Source organism: Jatropha curcas, chromosome 5 (assembly GCF_041381405.1).
Source record: "Jatropha curcas cultivar XTBG-Jc1 chromosome 5, XTBG_Jcur_1.0, whole genome shotgun sequence".
Lineage (NCBI taxonomy): Eukaryota > Viridiplantae > Streptophyta > Magnoliopsida > Malpighiales > Euphorbiaceae > Jatropha > Jatropha curcas.
This window is the reverse complement of record NC_143155.1, coordinates 9,425,351-9,440,422: the sequence shown is the minus strand read 5'-3', so window position 1 is coordinate 9,440,422 and position 15,072 is coordinate 9,425,351. Positions and strand designations below refer to the sequence as shown.

Below are 15,072 nucleotides of genomic sequence, written 5' to 3'. Positions count from 1 at the left end.
ATTGAGGAGATGGACATGTACAGGTGACAGCCTGACTGCCAAATAGGGACATAGGTGATCTTATATTGTGTTGAGCCATTGCCTGTCTTCTCACCTATGTAATTCCCCAGGTGAAGTCTCCATACAGTGAATGACAGCTCATAACAGCTGCAATTCAATGTATGCTAGCTTATGATGCGATAAAAAGTAAAAATTGTAGCCCACGAAACCGTAATCTTGAGTAGCCTCCAAGCAAGTCCTTGCCTATAAATAGAAGGCTTGGCGAGACAAATTGTAGCAGTGAACTGGAGAGCTTGGATGAGATAAACACAGTGCGAGAGACTGCTATATATTCTTTTCTACTCTTAGTTTAGGTACGGTAATTTTGATCATATTTATTACCACTACAATTTGTAAAAGAGAAAATGTTATGAGATTTCGAGTATATATTTGGGTTCAGGACTTTGAGTGTAATCTCCCATTTGTGTTTGTATTTTCACTATTATTAGTGGATTTTGTTCTCCTTTGCCCATGGATGTAGACTTCTCCGAACTACGTAAATCTTTCGTGTCTCCTGTTGCTGCCACATTATTGTTTGATTTATTTTTCTATTTAATAATTCCACAACAGTTATGATACTGCAGTGATAAAAAATTAATAACACATAACATAATCATCTCTTTTTTATTATATTAGTTCACTTCTATAGTCATAACTTAAAATTCTAACTCAACATTCAAATGTCCTTTTTTGTCATTTTAAATTCAATAGCTAATCAAACAGCTATTTTCATCAAACATTTTTACTCTAAATAGCTGCATGAATAGCTAACAACTAACAGCTAATATCTAACCGCTAACAACTATCAAAACAACTAACATCTACTCAAACAACTAACAGTTACTAAAACAACTAATCTTGCCGAACAAACCCCAAATTGTATATTGCTCTCAAGTTGAAAGGTAAATTGAACTTTATTCTGAATATTAATAAAAGAAATACCACATTTTAAACAGAAAGATTGTTTTTGTCTAGTGGTTTATAATTTAAAGATATTTTAATGTATTTTTAAAATAAATAAAAAAACTAAGTAGTCAATTATGACAAACTTGAAGAACTATACTTTACCCTTTATGAAATCAAAATTTTGACATGCTAGACATACATGCAAATCGAATTTCATAAAAGCTGGTATATCGGGGAAAAAAAAAAGGCCTCAATCAAAATGCACGAATACATTTCTTATATATTCGGGAATTCTTAAGTAAATTAGAGAATTGTTTAACAAAGATCAAAGGATTTAATTAGACGATTAGCCTATAAAAATACCCCGACTTTACGTGTTGTTGCAATATCACTCTAAAATGACCTTTGTCCCTCGTGCATCTGTCCTTTAAAACTTAGATATATTGTCACCCTAGATTCAAAATTCACTTAGGGTTTACAATATAATAATATAAAAGCGGAACCACTAAACTAGTTTGAGTTAACTTAACCCAAGTTCCTGAAATAATTTTAACTAGGCTCTTAAAATTTATAAAACACACTGTTTTAATCTTCAAAAACAAAATCATTCATTTCCTTTGCAGCTCCATTGATTACCAACCTGTATCAATCAATCGAATTCATTGAATAAATAGTATTAATCATATAGAATATAATTTTCATATTCATTAATGCGAGTTATTACGTAGTAACTTATCGTATCATGTTTGCAAAAATGTAAGAAATAAAAGTATCTTGGCTCTACTCTATCTCATGAGTTGATCTAGAATTGAATAGGAAAATTCTGCTAAATCATTGATTCATCTGGTGTCTAAATATATAATGATTCATTTAGACTCGGATAGCACCAGCTCCTGTAGAAATTTCTTGATTTCAAAATGTATCGAAGCCTTGGGTAGTAAAAAAAACTGGAATACTGTATTTTCAAGATTGGATTTCATATTTGAATGAATCTCGTAATCGTAAACAAGTGGATTTTTTGGCTATGGGCCTAGCAACGTTCTAGGCGGTTCCGTTGGATTCTTAATAATCAGAATACTTTATTCATAAAAGTGATAAAATAGATTGCCTTTTTTCGATATTTTAAATATTTTATTTCAAAAAATTCAATTATACTCTGGGGTGTTTTTGAAAAAGTAACTCCATTTATTTATTTAGGATGGAAAATACAAAAAAAAAAAAGGAAAAAAAAACCTACTCAATTGATAATTCTATTGATAAAAACCACAAAATAAACAAACATAAAATACCCATCATTATATCCATAAACAATACTCTTCGTTAGCACGATTTGCAGGATCTATACCATAAAAAGGTGATCAATTGACAAAGACCACTTTCCAACCCTTAATACCATGAATAATCAGATAATTATACTTTAAAGAAAAGAAGAAAGAAAACTAAATATATTATCAAACAAGAAAGAACGACATGCAGAGGAAGCAATCTTGTATGACTATGGAAAAAAAACTATTAGTAATAAATCATGGATATAGAGAAAGAAAAAAGACACAAATGGCCAAAAACACACCTCTGAATTGAGAGAGACGACAATATTGTTAGGATACCGGCAATAAAAATACGAGAATAATTAAGCAGCGGAAAAATAGAAATGGGACACACAGAAATTTACGTGGTTCACCCTCAGCTGTTTAGGGCTACATCCACGGGACTAACTCCGAATATTTTTCTTCCACTATTAAAAAATAGTAGGCTTACAAAGAGAGTAATACAAAATAGTGGCACTCACAAGTGTTTCCCAAAAACACCCTAATAATCTTCACTATTTTCTAAACCCTTAGTTTTAAAAAACCCTTCTTAAAACTGAACTCTCTAATTCTTCTCTCGCGTTTTGTTGGTATGTTTGAAATGAAGAAAATCCTCTCCTATAAATAAGAGAGGAAGACGTGTTTAAAATGCATTTTCTACTTTTTTTTTTATTTAAGCATGTGAGTCTTACTCGAGTAGGCACCGACACCACCAACCAAAGAATTTGTGGGTAAGCTTGTGAGTCCTACTTGAGTAGGTACCGACACTACCAACAAAGAATTTGTGGGTCCCACTTGAGTGGGCACGCCACAGCAAATCTCCCCCTGCACACTCAAGTGGTGACGTTAGCCATACTCTCTATCATCCCTGCAGCTAGTCGACAATATTCAAACTTATCTTTTGGAAGAATCTTCGTTAACATATCTGATCCATTTTCATCTGTATGGATCTTCTCAAGCTGTAACTGCTTCATCTCCAGTACATCCCTGATCCAATGATATCTAACATCAATGTGCTTTGATCTTGAATGAAAGGAGGAATTCTTCCCAAGATGAATCGCACTTTGACTATCGCAGAATATCAAATATCGTTCTTGATGAATTCCGAGTTCATTCAAGAACTTCTTCATCCATAACAACTCTTTGCATGCTTCTGGTAGTGCTATGAATTCTGCTTCAGTTGTTGATAGTCTTGACTGCCATGACACAGCTCCCCCTGCAAATGTGATTAGATACCCTGATGTGGACTTTCTCGAGTCAACATCCCCAGCCATATCTGCATCGGTATAACCGACTAATACTGGCTTCTCATCTCCAAAGCATAAACATACTTTGGTCGTACCTCGAAGATATCTGAAAATCCATTTCACTGCAGCCCAATGTTCCTTTCCAGGATTTGAAAGAAATCGACTCACACTACTCCGACTGAGTGAGCAATATCTGGCCGTGTACAAACCATGGCATACATTAAGCTTCCAACTGCTGAAGCATATGGAATCTTTTCCATCTCTTCCTTCTCCCCATTGGTAGAAGGGCACTGTTTTGAGCTTAATTTAAAGTGATTAGCAAGAGGACAACTAACCGCTTTAGAATTCTCCATTTTAAACCTTTGAAGTACTTTCTCAATGTACTTCTCCTGTGACAACCATAATTTCTTGGTTCTTCGATTCCTTGTAATCTTCATGCCAAGAATCTGCTTTGCTGGTCCCAAGTCTTTCATAGCAAAAGACTTACTTAACTGTTTCTTCAAGCTATTAATTCTGACAGAATTCTGACCAACAATCAACATATCATCTACATAGAGCAAGAGAATAATGTAGTCATCATCAGAGAATTTCTTTATGAAGACACAATGATCTGAAGTGGTCTTTTTGTAACCTTGCTCCCCCATAACAGACTCAAACTTCTTGTACTACTATCTTGGTGCCTGCTTCAAGCCGTACAGGCTCTTCTTCAGTTTACAAACACAATCTTCTTTCCCCTTTTTTATGAAACCCTCTGGCTGCTCCATGTATATTTCTTCTTCCAAATCTCCATGTAGGAAGGCAGTCTTTACATCCATTTGCTCGATTTCCAGATCAAAACTGGCGGCCATTCCGAGCACTGTCCGAATGGATGTCATTTTTACAACTGGTGAAAAGATCTCATCAAAATCAATACCCTTTCTTTGATTGAATCCTTTCACAACCAGTCTAGCTTTGAATTGTGGTTGGGAGTTGTGTTCTTCTTGCTTGATCTTGAACACCCACTTGTTCTTCAAAGCTTTCTTGCCTTTGGGCAACTTTACCAGCTCAAATGTTTTATTCTCATGCAAGGATTTCATTTCATCTTGCATGGCTTCAATCCAGTTCCTTTTGTGTTCACTTTCCATTGCTTCTTTAAAGCATTCAGGTTCTCCTCCATCAGTCATCAATACATATTCATTTGCTGAATATCTAATAGATGGTTGTCTGACTCTACTAGACCTTCTTAATGTTTGAGAACCTTCCGGTGCTGGTGGCTGAACATGAACACCATCAAAATCTTCTTCTAGTTCATTCTGATGAGGAACTTCTGGATTTTCTAACTCTGGCTCTTGTTCTTGTGGAACATTTTCTTCATCTCCAACTTGTCTTTGTTCTGTTGCTGGAGGAACTATTTGCACATCTATTGAATCATCTTCAGATCTATCGGCAGCTTGCTTCTGAGTCTTTTCAACATCTTCAATAGTCTGATTTTCAACAAATACAGCATCTCTACTTCTTATCATCTTTTTCTGGATTGGATCAAAAAATCTATAGCCAAATTGATCTTGACCATAGCCAATGAATACACATTGTTGAGTCTTGACATCAAGCTTAGACCTCTCATCCTTAGGAATATGCACAAATGCTTTGCAACCAAACACCCGCAAGTGATCATAGGAAACATCCTTTCCTGACCATACTCTTTCTAGAGTATCATACTGAAGAGGAACACAAGGTGAACGATTTATAAGATGAACTGCTGTAAGAAGAGCTTCACCCCAAAATCTTTTAGACAAATTTGCATGTGAGAGTAAACATCTGACTCTCTCCATCAAAGTTCTGTTCATCCTCTCAGCCAAACCATTCAGTTGTGGCATCTTGGGAGGTGTTGCTTGATGTCGAATACCTTGCTCTTTGCAGAAAGCATCAAATGGCCCCGTGTATTCTCCACCATTATCTGTTCTGATGCATCTTAGCTTTTTGCCTATCTGTCTCTCAACCAAGTTTAGAAATTGTTTAAAAACATCTAAAACTTGATCTTTAGACTTCAAAGTATATACCCAAGTCTTCCTAGAATGGTCATCGATAAATGTTACGAAGTATCGATTTCCACCATATGACATCGTCAATGGTCCACATAGATCTGAATGTACCAGATCTAACACATTCTTCATTCTGGAAGGCTGAGAAATCTTGAAGGCTACTCTATTCTGCTTTCCTACCATACAATCAGAACATTTCTCTAAATGGACTTTATCCAATCCAGATAGCACTTTGTTTTTTACCAGAGTTGTCATTCCTTTCTCACTCATGTGGCCTAACCGTTTATGCCACAATTCAACTGTACTGTCATCCTCTGCTAAGTTAAAAGCATCTCGGGAGAGCTTCGCATGCATCACGTACAGCTTTGGGTCTTTCCTTCCATTAGCTACCACCATGGAACCTTTTGTGAGTTTCCACTGACCATTTCTGAAGGTGCTACAGAAATTTTCAGAATCAAGTCTGCCAATCGAGATTAAATTAGAATGCATGTCTGGTACATGCACGACATCTTTTAGAATTAATCTCGAACCATTTTCTGTCTCCAAGCAAATATCTCCCTTACCGACGACTTTCAACAATTTGCCGTTTGCTGTCTTGACCACACCCAGATTGTCTGGTGTGTAAGATGAAAAATTTTCTCTCCGAGATGTTGCATGAAGTGTAGCCCCACTATCAATTATCCAACCGGTCTCCTGGGTTGCAAGATTAATAGTGTCTTCAATGAAAAGTTGGAACTCAGCAATAACATTGGCTTCATCATCAGTGCTTTCTTCTTTCTTTGCTTTGCCTTTGATCTTCTCCTGATCACTTTTGAACTTCCGGCAATACCTTTTAATGTGCCCCTTCTTCCCACAATGATGGCATACAATATTGGCAAATTTGTTTGATTTACCCCTGCTCTTATCTCTTGTAGTTGAACTTCTAGATTGGCTTCTCCCTCTGGGCTGGTTATTTTTGTTAGCATCTGCTAAAAAAATGTCTGACTGAGATGAAGAAGGATTCTGTGCTTTACGTCTCATTTCTTCATTCAAAACAACATTTTTAACAAATTCCCAGCTAACTCCACTATGTGGTGTAGAGTTTGTTATTGATATCTTCAAAGTCTCCCAAGACTCTGGTAAGGAGGCAAGCACCATAAGGCCGAGGATTTTATCATCAAATTTTATGCCCACATTTGACAACTGGTGAATAGTCGCCTGCATTTCACTCAAGTGATCTGCTACAGAAGTACCTTCTTGGTATTTGAAATTCATTAGCTTCGTCAAATAAAATAATTGGTTGTTGCCGGATTTTGAGGCATATAGCTGTTCAAGCTTGTCCCATAATGTTCTGGCGTGAGTCTCATTACAAATGTGGTTGTATACATTATCATCGACAAATTGTCGAATATAACCACAAACTTGTTCATGCTCGAAAGCCCATTCTTCATCAGTCTTGTCTTCCGGTTTGCTTGAACCAAACACGGGCAGATGCATCTTGGTTACCATAAGGAGATCTCTCATTTTATTTCTCCATATATGGTAATTTGCGCCATTTAGACTGATCATTTTGCTCGTTCTAGCTTCCATGACTTTTGAGTGAATAGTAACCGTATATGTGAATAGTAATAGTAAACGAGAATAGTAACTGTACACATAAATAGTACTATACGTGAATAGTACCTATATGCGTGAATAGTACAATAAGTGAATAGGCTCAGCAACAGTAACGTCAATAGTAACTATTCCGAGTTACTATTTTACTGTTTATCACTAAGTCGATTTTGCAACGTCTTTCCGAGCGGACTGCACCAATGTACTCGTCGTAATTTTCTCGTCTTTGTGGTATATTTATTTTCAAAATATATCCACGGATCCGGTACCGCTATCTGACCGGCTGAACTAGACTTTGATACCACTTGTTAGGATACCGGCAATAAAAATACGAGAATAATTAAGCAGCGGAAAAATAGAAATGGGACACATAGAAATTTACGTGGTTCACCCTCAACTGTTTAGGGCTACGTCCACGGGACCAACTCCGAATATTTTTCTTCCACTATTAAAAATTAGTAGGCTTACAAAGAGAGTAATACAAAATAGTGGCACTCACAAGTGTTTCCCAAAAATACCCTAATAATCTTCATTATTTTCTAAACCCTTAGTTTTAAAAATACTTCTTAAAACTGAACTCTCTAATTCTTCTCTTGCGTTTTGTTGGTATGTTTGAAATGAAGAAAATCCTCTCCTATTGATAGGAGAGGTAGACGCGTTTAAAACGCGTTTTCTACTATTTTTTTTTTTTTTTTAAATTTAAGCATGTGAGTCTTACTCGAGTAGGCACCGACACCACCAACCAAAGAATTTGTGGGTAAGCTTGTGAGTCCTACTTGAGTAGGTACCGACACTACCAACAAAGAATTTATGGGTCCCACTTGAGTGGGCACGCCACAGCAAATATAAAAGCTCAAATAGAGAAAGGAAAAAGCCAATTAAATTTCAAAGAAGAATTACTGGTGGCCTACTGCAACTCAAAGCTCATAAGCTCATCTGCTGATGTGCTACAGTGAGTTTAGGATAGACGACAGTATCAAAGAGAGAAGGAGAATGAGGAAGAGGAAACTTGTTGAGGGATAGGAAAGTAGTTCGATGGAGCTGCAAACAAAATTAGGGATTTTGTTTTTCAAGATCAAAATGATGCGTTCCATAAAGTTTAGGAGCTTAGGTTAAGTTAACTCAAATTGGTTTGGTGGATTTCGTTTTTATATTATTATATTATAAACCCTAGTTGAATTTTAAATTAGGGTGACAATATATTTAAGTTATAAAATTGGAATGTCAAGGGAACATAGATCATTTTAGAATGATACTGCAACAACACACAAAATTCAGGATATTTTTATAGGTTGAGTTTTTAATTAGATGTGCTATATTTACAAGGAAGGAATTAAACTGTACAAATTGAATGGCTCATTTTAGAGGGATTCTCCCTTTGACAGGCACAATTTTTTGTGAAAGTCCTCAGTGTATAAGTAGCTAATTACTACCACGTAATATTTGTATATTTCTTCCTTTTTTATCCAAAAAAAAAAAAGAAAAACAAACACATAACTCAAATAATTACTTAATGGTAGTAGGGCTAGTGCCAATTTAACACATCAACAGATAAGAGCATATTAACTCCTCATGTAGATAGTTTCACCCAACAAATGAATGTAGGTGCGATTTATGACATCACAAATGGCAAACATCGATCCAGAAAATATAAATTATGCAATTATGCATGCATATAAACATGATCATAGATATTCATAAAACTCCATCAACTAAAATCATGCCTCCAACCATGAGCATCAAGGGGAGATAATCTCCAATCCTCACTAGCACCATTGTTAGAATCTGGGCTAAATCCACCAATACGTCTAGATTGCAGGCGCAACCCACCATTGTTCTTTGGGTTTGGACTCCTTGGAGCCATGTAAGAAGCTCCTCCTCCACCTGAACTTGAAGAGTCACAACCAGACCCACCACCAACTGATCCTTTCTTTGTGGATGAGTTCCACTGGGGCACAAATAGCCCATGTTGTTGCTGCTGGAGCTTAACTGTGGCCTGATAACTACGTACCTTGGCCTTGGCAGATTGGGTTGGAGCCATATAACTAGGAATGTAGCTGTTTAAACTTGATTGCCTTTGATGCTTGGTTGAGTATGGATTAGTAGTAGTACTATTGTTGCCTCCTGGTGGAGTAACTACATCCATCTCTACTGTTTTCTCTGACATGTCGTCTGTGGTGGTTGTGGTAGTTAGTGTCATATACGACATTTCGTTTGGCCCCAAGTGACGTGCATGGTATGGTTGTGATGACATCCAACGTTCTAGCCAATTCCAGCCCCATTGTTTCTTCTCTCGTTCGTTAGCATAAAATCCCATCTCTTCACCACTAGGTTCTGATTGCAAAAGCTGTTGGTTTTGTTGAAGTCGCTGTTGATTAACAATAGTGATCCAAATAATCTTCTTTATATAAATGAATTTCACAAAATTTTATAAAATTCATTTGGTATTCTATGTTTCATCACAAAATTTTATAAAATTCATTTGGTATTCTATGTTTCATATTTGGTGGCACAAATGGAAATATTCATTTCATTCTTAAAAATTGACTGAACCAAATCGGTTTTGTTGGGTTTTGATTTTATTAGAAACAAAAAAAGAAAAATCCAGAGGTTTATTCATAAGAGGTAGTTTTTATTAATCCCAGAAAAAATAAACCCAATTTGCCTAAAAATGGCTAAAGTTTAAATTGAGTGTTGTGATAATGGGGAGCAAGGGTATTGAGGCTGCAATTCTAAGGGGCTTTTGTGTCTTTTCCTACCCATTCAACGCCCAAAATTGGCTAAATTGAATTGAACTACATTATAGAATACCCGAATCAAAATAGAAAGAGTTAATTTTGAAATTCTATGTGGAGACATGTTTATAATTTTCTAGTTTTTATTAATTCCAAAAAAAATAAACCCAACTTGCCTAAAAATAGCTATAGTTTAAATTGAACCAATAAAATTAAATTATTTTGATTTGATCTGAATATATGAGAAAAACTTATTTACACTCGATTCATATCTCTACCTATGGACCAAACTAATGAAATTCAGTATTCTAGTTGAAACGAGATATTTCTGACCATACACTTTGAAAAAAATAAAATAAAATCAAAATACTTTTTAGAGAATCCTTGATTTCATTTGATTGGTCCATAAATAGGGCATGTTCCATGTCTAGGCAAATTTTTTTTCCAAATTTATAGGTTCAATTTGCTTTTCATCTTAAAATATTTCTATTGATTTAGTTTAAAACTGAACCAACCGAATCCCTCCCATATATTTCAACACAACTAAATTAAATTTTATCATTTGTATATAATATATAGCTTACGTACTGACCTGATAGGCATAAGCATAAGCAAGGGCTCTCTCCCTCTTCAAGACACCATCATGCTTCCTAGAAGCATTTTCCTTATTTCTGTCTGAACTTTGACGTCTGTGATCCCAGCTTTCAACTGTATAGCTCTTCAATGGGCTCTTCATATTTATTCTTTCATCCACGGATGATCTTCTTGGTCTATGTTCTTCTTCTACTTCTTCTTCTTCTTCTTCTTCGTCTTCTTGATATTCCTCTTCGTGATATTCATCAACCTTCTTCTGGAGCTTCTCGTGAGTCAACTGCAGTCTGCGTGCTCTAACTCTTGCCTGGACGCGTACTAGTGCTTGCATGCACCTCATAGTCATCTGTGCTTGCTTGCGTACATTATGTCCTCTCACTAGTGCTTGTAGCCTCACTAGTCCCTTCAATGCACGCAAGGCACGCCGGGCCTGCAAAATATATGACAGAAATTTCTAATGAAAATGGAACTTTTTAAGTAGTTTTTCCAATTATAAGCAACTACAGGTGAATTTTATAACAAAGAAGGAAGGTCACCTGATACCATATTAGAAATCTAAAACCCAATTTTAAGATCTAAGTGTAAAAATTAGAAGGGTGACAGCATATAACCAGTGTATGGACTTACCTCACACTCCAAACTAGAAAAGTAAATTTTTATTTATAACCAGGGTATGTGTAACCAATAATTGAAGGTGAAAAAAAACATAAAACGTTCATAATATTTTTAAAATCCTTTTATGTATTGTGCTCATATAAGTTTTAGAAATCCTTTTATAATCAAGAAAGAAATATAAAGTCATACTGCGGTCTTTTCATTTATGTGGGATCAGAGGTGTTAAGTTCTATTGGAGACCTTTTAACTACAAGACTTTTCACTACTTTAGGGAGGGCTATCCTTGATATATAGCATACAATATTTTATTGGTCTATTGAGACTCACATTAAATAAAAAAAATTAATAAAAAAATGAAGAGAGACTACTAATTAAGGGCACGATACATGTGCAACGAATCTTTATAGTTCGAATGGCCTCCATGGCAAGGCAAACAGGGGCGGATCTACAAAGGGTAATGGGGGCACTTTCCCCACTGGCTTTTTACAGTTCAGTTTATAATTTTTTACATTTTAGTAGATATAATTATGTTAATTTGTATTTATTCCACTGAATTTTTACATTTTATCTCCACTAAATTATTACTTTTATACGTTGCTCCTATTAATTTAATTTTCTAAATCCGCCCCTGGAGGCAAATACCATTATAGTGGGGGCACTGTTACTGAAATTGAGAAAAAGGTAAGTTATAATAGGTGCATGTGTGTGTTACTTATATGAGAGAGAGGGAGAGAGAAGTTACAAGATAGCCCCTATAATATGACTGTATGAGGGTAGCAGCTCTCTCTTCCTTGGAGTGACGTCCATAGCCAGCCAATCTAACAACTTTAGCTGCTGCTTGTGCGGCTGCAACCGCTGCTTCTGCTGCTGCCGCCGTTGCCACTGCAACTGCAATCGCATGATTTCTATCTTCACTCACTGCAGTTGATGCTCTGCTTTCTTCATTAGTTAAATCTGGAGAACTCTCTGCTGGAAAATGTTCAAATGATACAACTTCTGGGGCCTCATGTTGCCATTTTTGTACATTGTCTTTCTGAAATATATAAATCATTGAACACTACATATAAACTTAAAATAAATGCTACATTCTACTTGGATAACTGTTAAATAAACTCTGTAATGCATTATGCAGTTTACAACACAAACTATTAATTGTAAACTCTATTGGTTATATAACCTGATCCGACTCGTTTAAATTCATGTTATTTACATATCATTTATTTATGATACGAACCTATAAATATTTAACTTTAACCGACTTAATTTTCATTTAGGCGAATCATACTCTCGGCATGGAGCTTACGACACAAATTGAGCTGCACTATACTATTAATACGTTAACGACGAATTAGATTGTCAATTATTAATTAATGACTAGAATGAATATCAATAATTAATACGTGATCTTTCTTGGAATTTTGGGGTTTTGCCTTATTTTTTAAACGAGAAGGCAGAAAATTTTGGGATGATAGGGATCTAACAAAAGCAAAGCACATGTGTTGGTCAATATGATGTGATAGCATCGGTGGCATGATAATAATATGTCAAGGTGTGTATTTTTGTGAGGGTCATGTTGATTGGGGGACCAATTTAGTGCCTCTTCTTTTAATTCATGGTCCTAATAAATATATAGAGTAAAAGGGCAGGTCATCTTTAATAATGTTGCCGTATCAGCTCAACACGTAGATCTTCATAATCACAAGAACCAGAAGTAGCTAAGAGGAAAAAGAAGAAAGAGATTCACGTGTGGATGCCTCTGCACAAGAAAGAGTCACAGGGATTGCATTGGAGAAATTAAATTGCCCTCTTCGCATATACATCTCCTAATTGAATTGCTTAATTTCCAGTGAGATCAATTAAACTATAAATCATAAAAATCAAATCAACATCTCTACTCAGTATATTTTCCCTCACTAAAAATTAAAAAATCTCAATTACTACTCATTAGCTATTCCTTTAAATGGAGACTTGAAATTTTCAAAACAAATTGAATATTATTGAACTACTATTCAAATTCATTAAATTCATATATTATTGTATTTTTTATAATAATTTTAAGAGATTTGATAGAATATTAATGTACTAACGTGTCAATCCAATTAGTAAGAATATAATGTTTTCTTTCCACATTAGCTTAATTTGTAAATTCATCTTAAATTCCGCATTTATTATAATTGATAAAATATGGAAAAACTTACTTGGATCGGGTCCATGACCCTATTTATATATTAAATTAATGAAATTAACGATCTTTATTGAAACGAAGAAATTTTTGACTATATACTGAGGAAAAAAAAAAAAGGTGAGGTCCGAATAATTTATAAAGAATTTTTAGTTTCATTTATTTAGTCCATGGGGTTATGGCCGTGGGAGTATGCTTTTTAAGATGAAGACATAAAAAAAGGAAAAGAATGGATGTAATGCTTGTTTCCTATTGGACAGATCAATACGTCTAAAATTTTAGACCCTCCATGAAAGAACATATCAACTACTTGCCTACAAATACGTTAAAGAAATCAATTACAATTCATTATTCTTCACAAATTATTCGGATTTCTATAAGACCCTTTTGAGGAAATTAAAAATTGAATTTGATGCACAACAAAATTTTGATGGATAGATACACAACCAGAAAGAAGTTATATGATAATTGCGTGTAACTTTAATAGGTGTAAAAAGTCAAACAAGCGGTGGTTCAGGACTCTTGAATATTGCTAATGACTAAAGCATTAGTGCTCTAACAACTTTTTTAACCATTTAATAAACAAATATAAAACAAAGTTTTGGAATTTCAATTACCTTTTTTTCTGGTAATTCCTTATTATTAGAAGATGACTTGAACACTTTCTTCACTGATGAGAACCAACCACCTCCTTTCTTCCCCATTTCCAGGGTATAATTTTAGCTTCATTAAAATAATTCACAATCAGAAAAATATGAAAAGATAGGATATTAAAGTAAATAAAACAAGCAGAATGCATGATACGGCCAGTCGTTTACAGCACCATTGCAAGAACATATTTTATTTTCTTTTAAGGAGAACTAATAATGATCAGATAAAGAAAATGAAATTAGCATATTGTTAGACAAAGCTAAGGTCATGAAATTTTGAGAAAACATTGTTTTAGTTTCCTTTGTTAACTGATTTTCATAAGCATAGTAAACGTCAGGAAATCCGAAAAATGTTTCTCAGATAAGTTATTTATCGGAAAATGAACCGGTGAGGGCCCCAAAAACTATGCAAAAAGCTCATGCTCCCATAACCAAAGAAGGATAGAAGATAGTAAGTGACCATCAACCAAACCTGAATGACTGAGAGGAGAAATTTTAATCAATACGTTGGACGTTTCAGTTTGGCATCTTCTTTCTTTCATTTTACCTTCATTTCAAAGAACAAGTTAAGAAGCAAATTGCAGTAGAGGAAGGAGGGAGAGAGTTCTTTTTCAGAGATTTGGTTTAGCGAGCGAGAGAGAGAGAGAGAGAGATGTAACTGCAAAACCGCGGGTTTGCCGATAGTATTTATCCAAATCACGGCAGAGGTCAATTATACAGTTGGTGATGAGAGCCAAATAAATCATGACACGTCACCTTCTAAGAGCCTAGATTGCACGGCTACTTTTATGTTGAGCATATTATTGTTGCCTTTGAGGTTGGATTTTACACCTTGTTTGGCAAACAAAAAAATGAGAGGGGGTGTAAATGAGGTGAAGATAGGTGGGTGTAATATATGTTTTCACTCACTTGTTTGGATGGGGGAGAAAGTGATGGGGGACAATTGTTAATAATATTTTTAAATCTTTTGTAGAAAAATATAATCTCAAGTTGATTTAATAACATAGAAATTTTTTTATTGTTGTTCTTTGTATTATTATTATTATTACTATTACTATTATTATTATATTAATGGATTTAATTAAAATTAAATTTAATCAATTATCAAAATAAAAAATTATTATTCTTTCCAAAAAAATAAAAACTATTTAAAAATTGAAAACAAGTTTTAAAAGTTTCTAAATAT

General features: G+C 34.8%; 1 protein-coding gene across 3 annotated transcripts; it reads right to left on the bottom strand.

Moving 5' to 3' along the window:
• Nucleotides 1–8,607: 8,607 nt before the first annotated feature.
• Nucleotides 8,608–14,745, bottom strand: IQD21 (IQ-domain 21). 3 transcript variants are annotated; one of them, XM_089721929.1, is made up of 5 exons: nucleotides 14,359–14,745; nucleotides 13,854–13,959; nucleotides 11,797–12,111; nucleotides 10,441–10,869; nucleotides 8,608–9,481 (listed from the first exon to the last, which is right to left on the bottom strand). In XM_089721929.1, the coding sequence occupies exons 2-5, from the start codon at nucleotides 13,938–13,940 to the stop codon at nucleotides 8,822–8,824; spliced, it is 1,491 nt and encodes a 496-aa protein (XP_089578055.1). In that variant the 5' UTR covers nucleotides 13,941–13,959; nucleotides 14,359–14,745; the 3' UTR covers nucleotides 8,608–8,821. The 3 variants fall into 3 exon arrangements, with proteins under 3 accessions (XP_089578055.1, XP_089578056.1, XP_020540516.1); XM_089721930.1 differs by having other exon boundaries at nucleotides 8,608–9,460; XM_020684857.3 differs by having other exon boundaries at nucleotides 11,797–12,087; nucleotides 14,359–14,742.
• Between the last annotated feature and the right edge of the window lie 327 nt (nucleotides 14,746–15,072).

What these genes read in the sequence shown, in the direction of transcription:
- IQD21 (XM_089721929.1), bottom strand. Translation starts at nt 13,940, where the DNA reads ATGGGGAAGAAAGGAGGTGGTTGGTTCTCATCAGTGAAGAAAGTGTTC. An exon ending in AGGAATTACCAGAAAAAAAG is followed by an intron (nt 12,112 to 13,853) that starts GTAATTGAAATT and finishes GTTTATATGTAG; the next exon opens with TGTTCAATGATTTATATATT. An exon ending in CATATTATAGGGGCTATCTT is followed by an intron (nt 10,870 to 11,796) that starts GTAACTTCTCTC and finishes TATATTTTGCAG; the next exon opens with GCCCGGCGTGCCTTGCGTGC.